The 17,970-nt window shown below is 44.7% G+C and overlaps 1 protein-coding gene across 1 annotated transcript in view; it reads left to right on the top strand.

Moving 5' to 3' along the window:
- Suclg2 (succinate-CoA ligase GDP-forming subunit beta) overlaps positions 1 to 12,377 on the top strand; it is a 254,374-nt gene extending 241,997 nt beyond the window's left edge. Inside the window, exon 11 of the mRNA XM_052174384.1 lies at positions 11,334 to 12,377. Coding sequence (XP_052030344.1) covers positions 11,334 to 11,449 — 116 coding nt within the window. The 3' untranslated portion in view covers positions 11,450 to 12,377. The remainder of the gene's footprint in view (positions 1 to 11,333) is intronic.
- The last annotated feature ends 5,593 nt before the right edge of the window (positions 12,378 to 17,970 follow it).

Here is a 17,970-nt window from a genome sequence, read left to right as displayed (position 1 = left end):
TGTGGGTCGAAACTTTTAATCTGCATTAATCTACTCTCCTAGGCAGTTCAAGTTCCCCTCATCTCACCTCTAGATAGATAATGTGTATAACCAGCATTTCTGCCATTTGAATGTCTGCAGCCTTGTCATATCTGTAAGCTGAGTCTTCTCAAAGAAGATAACCCCAGCATTATGCAGTGTCCCCATGCTCGCAGTGCAGTGGGGTGATGGATGGAGGTATCTGTGACAGACTAATCCTCTCTGGCTGTTGTTATACAGAGGAGCAGTTTTAAAGCAGAGTGGATAAGCGTGGCAGGCATTAGGCCGCTGTATCTAATGCAGATTCCCTGTCTGCTTTCTGGATATTGTCAGTGGGACCTGTCAGTTCATGTCTTCATGCCTCAGTTTCTTCATGCAATACTGGAGTTACTATAATTAGCACCTTGCTATTAGGGAGCAGCCCTGCAGGGAGATGTAGTCCCTTGTGTTACAGATGATGAGTCTACCCTGCCAATAAGACTGTTCCAGAGACACCCTCTGGAGACTATTCCTGGTCTATCCCAGTAGCCTCCGTGACAGTGTTTTAGAGTGGAGAGGACAGATAGCTTTCACCCCATGCAACCTTCTGCTCCTTGACCATGGCCGCTGAAAGTGCTGTGCCAATAAAATCCCAATGCACTGTAGCTTAGAGAAAGATGTGCCATAATCACGATTGTACACCACACGTGTCAAAAGGAATCGTGGGTGCTTTTGAGCCAACCATTTGCCATTTGTGAATGAAATCATACAGGGGATTTTTCCTCCCTAGAAATACAGCATTCTATTCTACTGGGAACAGGAAGTAAAGTGGGAGCTGCAAACTGGGAAAGAACCACATGCGATGATTTCTTACGTTGTGCAGTCCATCAGACATGAGGTCGGGCATTCTGATTGTAAGCTTTCCTGTGGAGAGCCAGCTCTTGGCCTGTGAGGCCATGTGTCCCTGCTGCAGTTGCTCTGCTCTCTGTGGCAGAGTTGATGCAGCTCTGCACAGTGCAGGGGGAAATGGCCGACCCTGGGTCATAATCAGACTTTTGGTACAAAAACAGGTATCAGGATAGGTCTGGTTTATGAGCCCTGGTTTGCAGACTCCTAAGTGGAAAAAAACCCAGCAACAAGACCTGGAGTTTTATAAACTCCTCCTAGCTCTGGGCTCAGCATGCAAATTTCTCATAAGAGTCAAGTTTGAATTTGGCAAGCAATATCAGCTCTTCAAATTCAAGGTTTTTCTTAAGGACAATCTTAGCAGTAGATTCCACACTCAGGCATTTCCCTGACTTACAGTCCCATATCATCATGTAGTGGGACGGCTTCTCAGGCAGTCTATCAGTATGTTTGTGCTGCTGTGACAAAACACCTACGTCTGGATAATTTACCAAGAAAAGAGCTTTACTTAGCTCCACATCTCCTGGCATCTGCTGGCATCTGAGAGCCTGGGTGACAACACATGGCAGAGCTGCATTTAGAAGAAATCATCTGGAAAATCAAGGGGCAAGAGAGCAGGCATGGCTGTATACACCTGTGGCACCAGCACCAGGGTCAATGGAGGCAGAATTAGGAATTAGAATCAGCCTTGGCTAACCAAGACTGCATGGAAAAAAAGACAGGAGATGAAACAAGGGCAGCTTCACTCTTTTTGTGGCAATGTACTTTAGGACCTGCACTAGTCCTTTAGGTAAGTCCTCATGACAGCCTTACCTTCCCCTGGAACTCCAAGTGTCTAAACTCTACAGCACCGTGCTGAAGAGCACACACACAGCTCATGAGTCTGGGGCTCGGGGAGGCATTGCCTTATAACCAAACTAAAGCCACAATGACTGGAGGTCCGGGTCAGCATTTTAGACTGATGGTCTGGCATGGTTACAGTTACCTTCTATTATCTATAAGATAGAGGATACAGGGATTGAAAACCATGGAGAGACGCAAGGAAAATGTAAAGAAAGGCCTTGCAGATTTTAAGATCTTTCCAAAAGCTCTGTCCTACAGCATGCACAAGACCTGAGCAAGCTCACGACAGACCAGATCCCAGCATGGAGCAGGCAGAGAACCTTGAAGCCCACGCCCACATAGCCGAGGAACTATTGGCAACCCATGGCTTCAGGGAAGAGAGTAACACAACCTAATGGAAGGCCACACATCTAAGACTATGCAGGCAGCACTGCCTCAACTTAGGTGATGAAAAGAAGACAAGTTAGGTAAATGGGAAGGGGGTGGATGGAAGAGGAGGCAAAATACACTGGTTAAATCTGCAAAGAACGAATGAATCTTCTAAAAATAACAAAAGATCTGTTCTGTGCCTACAGGTGATGAGAGTAAGTAGACTTAAGTACTGCAGTCTGGTTTTGCTTGCCAGAGGGTTCTTTGCATCCCAGTTTTAATATTACAGTTGAACATGGTTTGCATTAATATTTATACTGCCTTTTTTGAGTGATACATAATTGAAAGCAAAATCATATGCACCTAGGATTAGCTCTCAGTGAACACACATTAAACCTGATCATGAACCTTGCTTTTGTGGTCATAAGATTGCATCTTGGTCAGAGACTTCCTGCTGCTAAAGCTGGCTACTTCCCACAGCAGTCCTCACCCTGTGTGTCTTCTTACCATGGCTGTGATTCAGCCCCACAGGCCACCTTATATCAGCCGTAATTTTCATAGACTGTGTAGATAGATAAGATGCTCACCCAGGGGTGAAGAATCTCAAGTCAAATGGACAGTGATTTCATTCAGCTACTTGGGAATAAAGCCAGGTGTGAAAATTCACCTTCATCGACTGTAGTATGGGAATAAAAAAACTGATAGCATTGATTGAGGTGGTAAGATGGATCAGTGGGTAAATAAAGTGTTTGCAACCAAAGCATGAGGATCCAATGTGGACCCTCAGCACCCAATCAGAAGTATGGCAGTATATGCCCATAATCTCAGCACTGCAAGAGAGATACCATGATGCCAGTATTGTGTTGACCAGCCAGTCTACAAAGTTGTTGAGCCTCAGATTCCATGAGAGACCCCGTCTCAGAACATAATATGCAGAGTAATAGAGAAAGATACTTGGCATAGACCTCTGTTTTTTCACAAGTACATTACATGCATTATGGACATATACTGACATATATACAAGTAACAGCGTCATAATGTCATTCATTGTAAAGCAGAAATTAGCTTTCCAATAGTCTGAATGGGTCTGATCTTAGTAAATGTTAGCTGTATGATTTGCACTAGCCATAGCATCTGAACCCCTGCCTGTGCATGACTGCCATTGGCTGCCAGGTGGTGTTCAGCCTGAGACTCGGATCACCTCACAGAAGGGAGAGATATGGGCACAGTGGGAGTTTTGCCTCTGGTTCTGCACTCAGAAAGTTCTTTATGTATTGTGGATATTAGTCTTCTGTCAAATATATAGCTGGTAAAGATTCTCACTCCCACCTGGTGGGCTTCTTCTCCACTCAGTTAATTGTTGTCTTTTTGGTCTTTTGTTGCAATTTTTGTTTTATGAAGTCCCAGTTGTTAATTGCTGGCCTTAATTCCTGGTCAAATGGAGTCTTGTTCAGAAACTCTCTTTCACTTGCAGCAGTTAGGTGCTGCCTATGTTTTCTTCCAGCAGCTTCAGTGTTTCCACTTTCACATGGAAACATTGAGTCCATTTTCGTGCAAGGTAACAGATGCACCTATTTTCATTCTTTCCTATGTGGACATTGGTTTTCCCAGCACCATTTGTGGGTGCTTTTTCTCCAATGTGTTTTTGGCATCTATGTCAAATACCAGATGATTCTAGTTGTATGTACTCGTATTTGGGTCTTTTATTCTGTTTTATTGGTCTACATGTCTGCTCTTGTGCCAGTACCATATGGCTGTTTTATGACTCTAACTCCACAGTATACCTTGAAGTTTGGAATGGCAAATTTTGGAATGGTGTTTTCACTCAGGGTAGCTTTGGCTGTTGGGGCCTTTTGTAGTTCCATGTAAATTTTAGATTTTTTATGGTGATTTGAATATGAATGGCCCTATAGTCTTCTGTCTTTGAATGTTTGGTCCTCAGTTGGTGGAGCTGTTTGGTAAGGATTAGAAGGCGGGTCTTGTTGTAGGAGGTATATCACTGGGGCTGGATTTTGAGCTTTCTAAAACCCGATCTATTCCAATTTGTACTCTCTCTGCCTTGGATGAGGATGTAAGCTCTCAGCTTCTGCTCCAGCGCCATGACTGCCTTTCTTCTGCTGACATAATAGCCATGGACTCACCCTCTGAAGTGTAAGCAAGGCCCCAGTTACGTGCTTCCTTGTATAAGTCTCCTTGGTCATATTATTTCTTCACAGTAAAAATAAAATAGCTAAGGTTTTTTTCTCTATTTCTGTGAAGAATGTTTTGGCAATTTTGATTAGAATTGCATTGAATCTATAAATTGCTTTTGGTAGAATGATCATTTTTCCCAATATTAATTCTACTAATCCTCTCCATCTTCTAGTTTCTTCCTCAGTGTCTTTCTTTAGAGATTTATTGTAGAGACTTTACCTCTTTGGTGAGGTTTATTCCTAGATGCCTATGTTCTTTCAGGCTACTGTGGATGGAAGTGCGTCCATGGTCTTTTTCACAGTATGTCTGTTGAATTATTCCATTACTAAAGGAATAACAAGAGAAAAGAGATTCAAAACATTGTCTAAGTAACAGTCCTCTGTCTGATGATGGCTTGAACAGAGGAGCAGGACACACAGACACGGGCCCTCGGGAACCTACTACTTTGTAGACTGTGTCCTGTTTCTACTTCAAGGAATGAAAAGAAGCCTCAGAGAAGAGCTGAACCTTCTCAGGCCCTGTGAGCCATAGCAGAGTGTCACCCCCCCCCCCCCCCCGGGCTCTGCCACGGCGGACCCAGCAATCAGCAGCCTGCACACGCATCAGCTTGGCCCTGCTCCATCAAACCTCTATTTATGGGCACCGAAATTTGAATTTCATGTAATTTTCATGTATCACAAAATATTATTCTGATTTTTTTGGCCCAGCTATTTAAAAATATGAAAACTATTCTTAGCTTAAAAGTATCATGCAAAGAGACTGTGGGCTGCACTGGGCTTAAGAGCCATAGTGTGCCAGCCCCGATTTAGAGCAGGAGGCTGAGTCAGGCCTGTGATAGCTAGCTAGCTCACTGATTGTTTGACCAAGTAAACTCCCTAGTACCTGAGCCTCAGTTTCCCCCAATGAGATCAAGTAAAGGCTTAGCTTAAAGTATTGCCAGTGTTCTTTTTTCTGTGGTATTACATGGTGCATGGCTGGCATGTGGCTTTGAATTCAGATAAATCTGAACTCTACTCTTTTTCCATCTTCCTGTGAAATGGGATAAAATGCTGTTGGTTTTAGATTTGCTTTGAGAATTGAGTTTTATGATATTTAGGAGCCCATAATCTCATATAGGCATCAAGCTTATACTGTTTTCAATATTATCTTCATAGTCTCTTAAAATCTGGTAACATGTAGCCAACATATATTTAGTAATAGCATTGTATCCTTCTAAAAAGAGAAAAAGCATGAATGATTAGCTAGGGAGTTACCTTAGTTATAACAAAGTACCTGCTGCACAGACATGAGGATCTGAGTTCAGATCCCGAGAGCCCATGTTAGCAGGAGATGCAGCAGCAGTTCACACCTGTAACCACTGGGCTGGGCTGGGCTGGGCTGGGCTGGGCTGGGCTGGGCTGGGCTATGCTATGCTGTGCTGCACTGCTGGGCTGCAGTGAAGGGAGATAAGCAGGTGCCAGCTTCTGGCCAGCCAGTCTGGCCAATTTGGTAAATTGAACTCTAGGTTCAGTAAGAAACCCTGTCTGAAAACACAAGGTAGAGAATGATCAAGGAATACACTCAGTGTTAACCTCTGGCCTCCATGGGCATACATGTGTACACACACATGTATATAAAAACATACATACATACACACATACACACATCTGAATTCCTATAAAAGTAGTAATTCAGAAGAGGCTTCTGTACATTTCTGTCCAGAACAGTGTTTTCTTCCGTGTTCCTGGGGTAAAGGCTGGCCTAAGTTGGGGCAGGGTAGAGGCTGCATCTCTTCACCCAAACCCTGTCAGCCCTGTCCAGTGTCATCTCTCCTGCATGGTGAAAGCATGGGCTGTGTGTTGATAAATCACCCTTGCTTCTCTGTCTACAGCTCTCGTCCTCCACCCAGTGGCAGGAAGCCACTATAGAACACTTAGAAGCAGAGACATTTTTATGTATTTAATGTGATTGTTTCTCTCATGCCGGCTAGCAGCCGAGCAGGAGTCTGTGTTGAGCCAGTGTCCCCTCTGGTTCTCTACACGCGGCCATTCTCAAGACCTGTGAGCGGGTAGGTAGCCACATGGCCGAATGGCTGTCAAGAAGCCGGAACTGAGAGTGACAGCCAGCTGAGCTGTGCGGGTTGATCAGTTATGTGTATGGGTGATTATTAAGCATGTTGTCCTGCAGCCTCGTTGAAAAGCATGGCAGCATTTAATAAATATTAAAGTATGTCACCAGCACCGTTTAAGTGTGGGAAAGTGATCCATTTCCATCGTAATTGTGCAGGGGCATAAACACTCTCTTTAGAACACTTAATTCCATGTCAGAGTTTAAAGTGGCTGTGATGGTTTCTGTTTAGAAATAAAGTCAGAAAGGGAGCTTGAATAGGTGTCAGCCATGGCGGTCAGACAGCAGAAAGAAGCCTGAAACGCTCCAATAATACTGCTCACCAAAAGATGGAGAAGCTCACCAGCATTTGCCCAGGGCGTCCTCGCATCACGCGACCTGATTTTACTGGCTCCTTTTTTCTTTGCGACCTCTCTTCTCTTTCCCCTCCAGCTGATTCCTCAACCAGAAGGAGGATGCAAATAATAGTAACTGCTGGCCAGGCCAGGCTGTGGGCAAAGGCCAGCCGTGCATGGGAAGAGAGGGCGACAAAGGACAGGGCAGGTGCTGAGGCCAAGTGGCAAGCTCCCTGATCCTTCACGCACAGACGCCTTTTCCACCCCGCCCTCCTCTCCTCACGTGGTCGTCCTCCTCTGACTTGCACCCCATGATGCCCTCCCTCTTCACTTGTCCCAGGTCGGCCTCCCCTAACCCTGCCCTGACCTCCATCTGCTCGCCGCTCTCTCTGGATCTGCTTCTCAGCGCGGTCCAGCGTATTCCCGGCTCTTTGAATGATACAATCACTTCACACGCTGCTTCTTCCATACATGCTAGTATATCACACGCTGCTTCTTCCATACATGCTAGTATATGCTTAATAATTAAGACTGTAATTAAAATATAACAGCTAGTATAATTAAAATTCACTTTAGTAGATCCTGGAATGATGAAGCAATTAGGTATTTTGGCTTGGCACTGAAAATGCTACCAGAAGGAAGGGGGAGGGCTCCCTTCACCCCTTCCCCTGACTACGCCCACCAGTGGAACACAAGAGTGAGGCCTCTCTACACTTGGGGCGTGGCATGGCAAGAGAACTGTTAGCAGCTTGGAGCCTGCCCTGAAGAGGAGCCAGGGCAAATGGAGCGACTGGACGTGGAGTCACTGCCAAGGCCTCTGGAGATTTGCAAAAGGATCAGAGAAGGATCTGTCCAAACCTCTGTCCTCCGGCATTATCATTTGTGATGTGACTGTCCTTACCTTAGCCAGCTCACATGCAACACGTGACTGGCACTGCAAGATACCCTGAGAAGCAAACCTAGCACCGCACTGGCCTTGCAGCAGGCTGTGGGAATGTCGCTGCGCCGCCCCCAGGGCTCATCCCCAGTGTGATGTAGAGATCACGGAGTGCCCCAGCAGCACATCTGACAAGCCTGCTGTAGCTGGCACATCGAAGGCAGTGGCGAGGAAGGAGGCCCAGGGGCTGGGAGAGACAGCTTCGAGCGAGCAGGCAGTATGCAGGGCACAGGCTAGAGGGGCTCTGGGTGCCTGCTAGGGCTCGTGAATTTTAACATCGGTCCTTTGTATTCCCCTTGAGAATACTGCTCCTAGGCCAGATACTGCAGATGATATTAATTAAGGACCTGAATTATTTATGCGGTTGGTTCCAAGGAAGAACAGCTTCATATGGGAGTTTTTTAAAAATCAGCCTTTATTTCATTCTTACACATGCAGAATTCAGGTAATCGTGAATAGAGAATTCTGAGTGAATAGTTCTCAGAATGAGTAAAAGAAACCATGAAAAAACAAACAAATCCCTAAAATACCAGGATAGGGTGGGAGAGAGCCCAGAACACTTCCACAGCTCGGGGAGGTCTGGGGAGCTTGGTGCTAAGGCTGGAGAATGTCAGAAAGGAAAAGCTCTTGTACTTTTTCTTAGGTTTTGCCTCTGGCCAATGGGAGGGTACCTAGGGAAGGTATCCCAGTCACCTCCTCTGTGGAAGGAGATGGGAAGCACACACCAGACTTCCGGTCCAGAGATGTGCTTCTGGCATAGGCCAGGTTTTTTACTCCACTCTGCCATTGCTCTGGGACAGCCACGCCTGCAGGTTAATGTGCAGATTCCTTAGCCTCTGACATAAAGTGTGCGATGGTGCACACCCTGTCCTGCTTCTGAGCCTGTGGAACCCAGACTCGGCCCTTACCAAAGGGGTCATAATGGACACTGGGGTCCTGTAATGAAGTAACAGAGCTTTACAGCTATGTTATGTCTCTGTCTGTACATAGCAGATGATCTCAGAATTTCAAAGTCCAAAAGAAGGGTGTGAATATCATACATATCTAAGGGCAGGAATCTGGGTGGGCCTTGGCTTGGTCCTCACACCTGATCTTCACCAGGCTGCATGAAAAGTGTGTTCAGCAGGGCCCCACAGCTCGCTAAGGGGGGAGTTTACTTTCAAGCCAGCTTCTGTGGTTAGTAACAGATGCTGTTCCCTGGTTGCCTCATGGCTCAGTAGCTGTTGGCTAGAGGTTGTCCTTGGGTGCTTGACAAGTGGGCTTTTTCCATAGGTAGCTGGAAGCCTGGTAGTTTGCCAGCACATGGTAGAAGTGTTAAAGCAGAAAAGACACACATCGTCCCCAGATTCCTACACAGTGAAAGGGGGCAAGTTACACGAGTGTGCGTCACAGGAGGCAGTCAGCCACGTGATCTTCCCAGTGCTGTTTTAGAAGCTCCCTATAACAACATTTTTAAAAAAAAATGGGCTGGGCATAGAAATACTCAGTTAGCCAAGAACTTGCAGTTGAAGCATGAGGACCTGAATTCGGTCACCAGATCCCATGGGAATAGCCAGGCACTAGTGGTGTCCACTTGTGAGGCCGACCCTGGAGATGAACATATTTGTATCCCTGGGTCCCTGGGGTTCCTGCTTTGTGACTCCAGGCCAATGAGAGGCCTTGTCTTACACACACACACACACACACACACACACACACACGCACGCACGAACGCACACACACACAGGTTTGATTCCAAGTAAAGCCAGCCCCTGAATAACAACCATTCTGTCAAGGGCTTAGCATAATTGAAATTTCCTTCTCATTCACATAAAGTCTGCAAGGGTGAGTGAGTCAGATGCTGGGCTCCACTGTATAATCAAGTATCCAGCTGAAGAAATCATTGCTATCCTCTCAGGGTTAGCCTTACTGATAACGTATCTGAAAGCAAAACAGAGGTTAACTATCACTTTGTTTCCTCAGATGAAGTTATGAGATGAGAGCTCCGCCCTGGCCGTGTCCGGGCTTCCCCTTCTCAGTTCTGACCATCCCTGACCCTGGCCTGGAGACTTCTGGTCTGATATTCCTGGCCGACCGGTTCAGTCCAGCTTCTTTCAGCTTCTGGCTAACTTGTTCTGCTTGGCCTTATACTAACTGGCAATCTGTTCTGATCTTCTGGCTCCTTCTCATTCTCTGGCTCTTCTGTCTTCACCTGTGTCTAGCTTGTTCTCTCTGCAACCTGTGTCTGTAAAACTGTCCCAGTAAAATTGCCATAACACGCACCGCATCACCACCCCACCCCTTTGCTCTCCCTGCACAACTGATTGACTTCATCCATAAGAGCAGGACAGCAGCACCTACTGGTAGCTCGTGTTGAAAATCATGTGCTGCGTTAAGTTCCTGGCATTGTCCTGGCTTGCATACATACATAGCGAATATTAGCTCTAAGGAAGATAATGATACACGGAGATATTGAAGCTAAAGTTCCACCCCCTGCAGAGAGACAACAGACAATGATGTGGCTGTGAAAACAGGTGATACTTTACTCAGTATCCATACTTCAAATGTTGTCACACCCAGGCTCATGCAGGCGCCTTATTTAAATCCAGTGGGTCACACACAAAAGCTGTGGAATTAGGAGGGGCTTACTGAGAATTGTATTGGGCAAAGGAGGGATGTGAGAGGGGAAAATGGGTTCAAAGTTCATTATGTAAGTTTATGAAACCGTCAGTGAATAACAAATTTTTAAAGAAGTTGCAGGGTTGGAGAGAGATCTCGGTGGTAAGAGCACTTGTTCCTGTTCCAGAGGACTTGGGGTTGATTCCCAGCATTCACGTGGTGGGTTAGGACCATCTGTAACACCACTCCCAGAGGTGATGTCCTCTTCTGGTCTCTGCAGTCACCAAGCATGCACATGTAGGCAGAGCACTCATAATTTTTTTTTAAAGTTGAAACTCAAGGAAGTGAAGTGATTAAGGAAACTCCCTTCTCTCAGTGCATGGCAGAGGAGAGAGCTTGGGCTCCTCCCTAATCCCTGCACCCTGGGGCCCTTGGCAGAAGCTGTGACACCCAGGGTTCGCTTCCCCCTGCTGCAGCAAACGCAGTGTCCCAGCACTTCCTCATCAGCATGGTCCACTAACCGTGTAACACGTGCTGACCAAGTACCTGCTCTTACCTGTGCCCAGAGAAAGGCGTGTTCTCCATGGCCGTGCATTCCCAACCTTAAGACGTCCACCGGCCGCTGGGTGGGGGCACAGGAGCAGTCTCATAGCATGCTTAAGTCACCTTGTCTCTCTAGCCTATTCTCCCAGACTCGGCAGAGACAGATCCAGTTCAGACCTCCTACCTTCAGATTTACTGAGCAAGTGCCTGAGAAATGTTTTGTGTATGCATGATCTTGAAGGATGCTTATTTCTCATTTTGGAGTGCCAGGGACAATGCAGGAAGTGTCTTTCTAATGCAAGTTCATTAACGTGAAAAGGAGAGGGGCTGAAAACGTCAGCTGGGCATAACGGAAAAGCCGGAGCCTGGCAATAAAAAGCCACATGTGTTCTACTTAAATTGTTGGCATCGAGGGAGACCAGGCTTCCTGGGATTCCAGTTGTCCAACTTGACTGGGTACACCACTGGCAGACTAATTTATCGATTCCCATTGTTCCCCGTTCTAGGAACTAATGTCCAGGAAGCTCAGAATATCCTCAAAAGCAGCGGACTCCCCATTACACCAGCTGTGGACCTGGAGGATGCAGCCAAGAAAGCTGTTGCCAGTGTGGCAAAGAAGTGATGACTCCCCAGGCTCCCATGAAGAAGGGCATGTCCCCCACCACTGTGAAAGCAATTGTTTTCTCACTGGGAGGGGACACACACAAGGATCATCATGTGAAAAATATTAAGTCTAAACTTTCTCAGATACGCTATCCAGAGTGCCTAGAGCTGATTTTATACTGTAGTCATTGTTTTCAAAAACAAATCACTCCTTAGAATTTCACACCTTCCCTTGCCCATTCAGTAGCAGGGTCTACCAGCCCTGGGCCACAGTCAGTGTGGCCAATAGCACGCATAGGTACAGTTCTTAAAGCCAGATGGAGGTCCATTCACAAGGATGTTTGTTCTACAGTAGAAAATGTTGCAGGACTCACAAGTTTAGACAGGATCATATTTAACATAGTGACTTCCAGAAGGGTACAGCTAAGACACCTGAGCTTCTCTGAACAGTGGTCTCCACTGTCTCCTAATTCCAGTACATTTAGAAAGCCCATGAATGTTCTAAAGTATGGCTTATATTGGGCATCCCGTGTTAATACATGTATACTGCACACATTTTACCTTGTGCCTTAATGTTGAATCTCCTGTATGCCTCACACTGAGGCATCATACAGCCAGATGCCTTAGTCACGGGTTTGAAGTGGAAGGTTTCATTTTGTGTCAGAGTTGCTGAATACTGATTTGTATGAAACTCGGTGTAATTAAGCCACTTCATGAAGGGCGCGCTGACGGTCAGGCTGTTGGCGATGGTCAGGCTCTCACCTCTCATCCCCTCCACCTCACATCTACCAGTTTGTCACAGAAACATGAGAGATGTCATTGGAGAGAATGTGGCCTTCCTACTGATGTCCTTTTTTGTGACGGGAATTTTCTTAACTTGATTTTCTGTTTAATTTTGATAAATTTATAGTCATACACATTTTAAATAAAATTGTTTTTCAGTGCTACTTAGAGTCACGGCTCTTGTTTTTGTCGGTTATCTATTCTTGTGAAGACACTAGCCTCTGTGCAGGGGTCCTAGTTCCAGGTAAGAAACTGCAGTTGACCCGGATTGTTCCAGCACCATGGCTGCCTTGTCATGTGGCCATTTCTGTGGCAGTGATTCAGTGAAGGACTAAAATGTACACATTAGACACAAGCCCAGAAATCTGTCTACGACGGTGCAGTCTAACACTGCCGTGTAGCAGGGCCCACCTCAGTGTAACAGTTTTCCCATCCATACACCACTGCACAGTGAGGTGCACTTCGTCCACTTGTCTTCGCACAGTTCACAGATGGATGAAGTCAAACATCTGATTTTAGAACTCCACATGTGCCAGAGAGAAGTAAAGCGACAACTAGATCGAATCCTACATCTTTTCTCAGCACAGCAAGGAGTGAAGACTACTGACAAGGTCTTTTTAAACCGCCTGTTTCCTGATAGCTTGATAACTAGTTTGCTCAGCTAAAAAGAAGTAAATGTGAATTTTGTCAGTTAGCAAACAATAAGCAGTATAAGTTTTGCTCTTTGAAAAAGACCTGTGTCTCTCTTGTGTATTGATGTTCCTAATCAACCAGTTTAGAGGGGAAAGAAAGAAAACCATACTTGTGGTTATTTTATAGAAGGGTTAATAATAGTTAATAATAGGCAAATAGTTTTTCACTTCAAATAAGCTGTTAAGCCTTTATTTATTTATTTATTTATTTATTTATTTATTTATTTCTCTTTCTTTTTTTCGAGTGCCATTTGTGTTTGGATTGCTCAAACCCCTGATGGTGCACCAGTATCCATCACGCTATACATCTGTGTTTGACGCTGTACATCCCTGTATCCTGTAGTGTGTGTGGAACAGACCCTGCAGTACTCATAGAGAATTGTGCTACAGCTATGCTGTTGGTTCCTAAGTCGCCCTATGTGCCCTACTCCAGGATGTCCCATGTTTTGAATTTCTTAGCAGACTGAAGCCATATAAAAATATCAAAATAGTTACCTTTCAATCTTGTGAGTAGTGGTGTGTGTGTGTGTGTGTGTGTGTGTGTGTGTGTACAGAAGTCAGGTGAGGATGTTGCATGTTCTCTGTTACTCTGCCTTACTCACTTGAGGCAGAGTCTCCCACTAAGCCTGGAGCTAGACGGACGGCCAGCAAGCACCAGTGATCCTGCTGCCCTGTGATCTTACAGAGCCAGGGTTGCAGGCATATGTGCCATGCACAGCATTTTATGTTGATGCTGGGGATTGTCCCTCAGATCCTCATGCCTGCACAACAAGTACTGTTTCCCACTGAGCCATCTTCCTAGCACTCCTTATCAGTATTTTGGCTCGGCAAAAGCACAAAATGTTTATGAAAAGAACTGACAGTCTAACTATCTAAAGATGACCCCTGAACTGCTCAGTGTGCGGGATTTTTTTTAACTAGCTTGTTAGTCTACTGTTGATGGCCACAGTTTCCTAGAACAAATATTGTATTTAGAGGTTCATCTCTGACTCTCCCACTTAGCTAACATCCATTTCTTTGACTTGGTTAGCCTATTGCATTTGTCAGTCAGAGCTTTTCCGTTGAGGTTCTAGCTCCATTCATAAATTAGTAAAGCATCAGGGAAAGTTTCTAGCTAACTAGACCTGCCTGCGCATCGCTTTTAATGACTCCTTGTACAATATGTGTCTGTGTCTTCTCTCTCTGCTTATTCCTCAAGGAAAAGAAAATCACTGTGAAGAATTATGTTTGTTTTTAAATTGGAAACTTGAATACAAATGGGAATAAAAATTATTTTTGACATTTCTAAGTTATACATTTATAAGTCTAATGAGATCCTTGGGAGGATCTAATATATATTTGAAAATACAGTGATAAAATTTATAAAAATAGTAAAAAATAAATATTGGAGGAGTGGAGAGCAGGGTGTTATTACACAGACCTTGTGACCTCAAGGTACTGACTAAGGCCACGGGGCCTATTTGAATAAATGAAGTTTCCGTGGCTGTATTTGTGCTGCAACAGCACACATAGTTGTCATAGAAACCTCATGACCCTAAAATATTACTCTCTGCCCCATCACAGAAAAAAACATGTTAACCTCCACTCTAGATTTCAAAACAAAACCAGGAACTGACAGCATAGCATTGTCCCCAAACAGGGAAAGGCAGGCATGGGCATCCAGGGGAAACGGAAATGAAAAAGTAGGGGTTTTCCCTAACTTTGACCCTATGAGAACTTTACTAATCTAAATAAGGCCACACTTGGCAATGGAAACCTAGCCAGTGGTGTTAGTCTGTCTCTTCATCAGTATTAAGATCTACCTTCACATTGTGGTTCTGAGCTATCTCTACACAGGTGTGCTGGAAGAGTATCAGATGCTAGGTACCAGTACCAAATTCCCTAAGGATCGCACACATTAAGTTATCCTTGAAGCCATCCTTGGTGGTGACCATTTGCAGGGACTCACAGAACAATAAAGCAAGGAGCAGATGACCCTCTGCCACCTCATCATTGGTGCAAAGGGTCACACGGACTGTAAGTGCAGTCAGTTTCCCCTGCTAGCATTTCAGTTGCACAGTGTTGGGCTGGTAGAGTTCTGATTCATATGTATCTCTGTTACTTTTGTTGTCCAACAGAATGTTCTGTGACAATGGCAGTGGCAAATCCTGGTACAGTCAACTTATCTGGCCATTAACCATGTGACTAAAGATCAACTATTAGGTCTGGGAAGATGTCTCCTTGGCACCCAACTCTGATGACTGAGTCTGGATCCCAAGGATGCAGAAGAGAGCAGTAGCCTACTTGTCTGTCATCTTAGCATGTCTAGAAGAAATAGGAGTCAGAGACAAGAACACCACAATCTCTCAGGCCGCCTTGCCTGGCTCATGAAGTGGAGAAAGTCTGTTCCTCAACAAACAGAGATGGAAAGAGGACTAACATCTGCCTTTGGTTTCTGACCTCCATGGGTGTGTCACGGCACATCCATGTGCAGGAGCACGAATGCTTCATGCACATAAACAGAGAGAGACTGAATTATTCAATACAGTAATTAATAGCCACATGTGGCCGCTGGCTGCATATTGTAGGTCACAGCTCATTTAAATCTCATGGTTATTAAGATGCATCACATTCACTTCAGGGGAGCCCGAATTGATCAAGTGCTACTGCTTGTCAGGCCCCATACTGTGGTACCTTAATTAATCCTCTCCGATACTCTGACTCTGACATTATTATAGGTGAGAAAGATGTATTTTGGTTTTATTTGAACAGATGCTTTACCTGTATGTATGTCTGTGCACACATGCATGCCTGTTGCCTGCAGAGGCCAAACAAGGGCCTCAGATCCCCTTTAAGTGGAGCTACAGACAGTTGTGAACCACCATTTGAGTGCTGGGAATCAAACCTGGGTCTTCTAGGAGAACATACAGTGCTCAGCCACTGAGCTGTCTCTACTGTCCCAAGAAAAGTGTATTTTAAGCTAAAGATTGAATTATAATAAAAGAAATAGGTAAATACAAACCCATGCCACTTTGATTATAGCCTGGATTACTCAATAAATGTTCACTTTCATTTTGCTATGTCAAAAATGCTTGCCCATGTTAGATTTAGGTCTTTAACTGGAGCAACTAATTACTGGTTCTCCGCTTGCTTATTTTATCTGCTTTTAAATGTCTTCACTATCTAGAACTTATTCCTTTGCTATTACCCAGCTGATGGTGATATTTTTCAAGTTGTTTGTATCTTTGCAGCCTATGATATATAATCTAAAATTCTAGCTTGTAGAAGTTTTCCGTTTTGCCTTTCACTTTTGGTTGTCAACCAAGGATGTCACCCGAGGTGTTTAGTTTCAAATGAGGCAGGATGTAAGGCTCTCCAGCTCCTCTGGAACTTTCTGGCTAGGGACAACAGGGCAGAACTTTCTCCTCGGAGAATACAAAATAATGTGTTCTGTTCGAGTAGTTGACTTTTCTTCCGGAACTGCACCCCGGAGCTGGAGGGGAGTCAAACCCTGCTCAGCATTGCCACCATCTCAGATTGCAAGTAGAACTGGCAGATTCTAGCTTTTTCTGAGCTTTTTCATCCTCTGAAACCAAACCACTTTAGGATCACTTCCCAGAATATGCCATTTAAAAATAGGGGATGGAAACATAGCTAATTATGTTTAATTCAAACAAATGTTTGCCTAACATCTGCTCTCCCCTGGCAATATGGCAGCTGCAGGACAGAAACATATTCAGTAAACACAAGCCTTCCACTCGTGCAGGGGAAGGTCCACACATGCTCAGAGCCACCCAGCGGCACTTAGCAGGACTTGGAGAAGGGACAGAAATGGGATTTGAAAAATTATGTAAGAACTTCTCGTTGGTAATGGACATAACCATGTGCTTGTGCAACGTGTGTCGGTGTTGTTAGCAATTTTACATCTTTGGGGTCAGAGTTTTAGAAACTATATTTTTCAGACACTTAAATTGGTTAAATTAAGTCTTAAATCTTCCCTCCTCAACTTATGGGTCTTCTATCTATATTTATAAATCTATCCTATTTCTGACAAGTTACTCTCAAGCCAGCCTTTTGACTCGTGATTTCAGACTTACTGAGCTGCCATCTCATACTTGAACAGCCTATAGAGTTGCATAACATTTGCCTTCCGAGCACTTCAGATGTGATGATCAGCCATCCCAAGTGCTACACTGTGTCTCAGAACTCCAATAAATGTGAAGTTAAAAATGGCGTTTAAATTATCTTCCTTGTCTTGCTGTTGTTTGTACACTTAAAAAGATTTCTGCCTGAAGTCCACATTTTGGTCAAGGCTTCACTCACATTTAAGTTTGGAAATACAAGAAATGCATGTTAATCTAAATAAACATTTTTATTTTTTACATAACCCACATGCAAAAAGTACCAAGTGCACAAAACTAGTGAGCACGGGGAGTCTTCAAGATGTGTGTTCTTTATCCTGACGGGTCCTGGGCGAACCGAAGTCAGACTACCTTGCCATTTTGGCCCCCAACTTCATAGTCAATCATTCTTGTTGCTGTTACAGATGAAAGTCGCTTGGGTCCTTCTGCAGGAGAGCTAAGAAGACCTGGCAGGCTGATGACCCCGAGACCTGGGATCCTTGCAGCTCTCTTCCCAGGAATCTTGGATTTGATGTAGCTTCTTCATTGTTAAGGCAAATGTCATTTGAAAAACGTGTTAAGTTTTCAACTGTTATGGCTTCTCCCACTTTTTCATCTCCACCTTTCCCATCCCCTCGTTCTATAAATCCAAACATGAGACCCTTTGCTCTGAGCCCACGGCTCGTTTGACAGTCTGGTCATGGTTTTCCTTTTTGGTCATTATTACTGTTTTCAGCCTGTTCTCTCTGCTTTTCCTCAGACAGAGAGCTTGTTTTTGTGGATTTTCTGCTCATCATCAATTTTGCTGTTCATCTGTGTTTATTTTCTTTTCTTTTAATTTCTACGCCTTTTCAGTTCTCTAATTTGTATTTGGGAGACTGCAGAAATGTCTCAGCAGTGAAGAGAATGTATAGCTCTTGTAGAGGAAAGTAGGTCCTGGTTCCCAGCATCCTCGCCCAGCAGCT

Source organism: Apodemus sylvaticus, chromosome 2 (genome assembly GCF_947179515.1).
Source record: "Apodemus sylvaticus chromosome 2, mApoSyl1.1, whole genome shotgun sequence".
Taxonomy (NCBI): domain Eukaryota; kingdom Metazoa; phylum Chordata; class Mammalia; order Rodentia; family Muridae; genus Apodemus; species Apodemus sylvaticus.
Note: the sequence above shows the minus strand (reverse complement) of the source record. Positions and strands in the feature narration are given on the sequence as shown.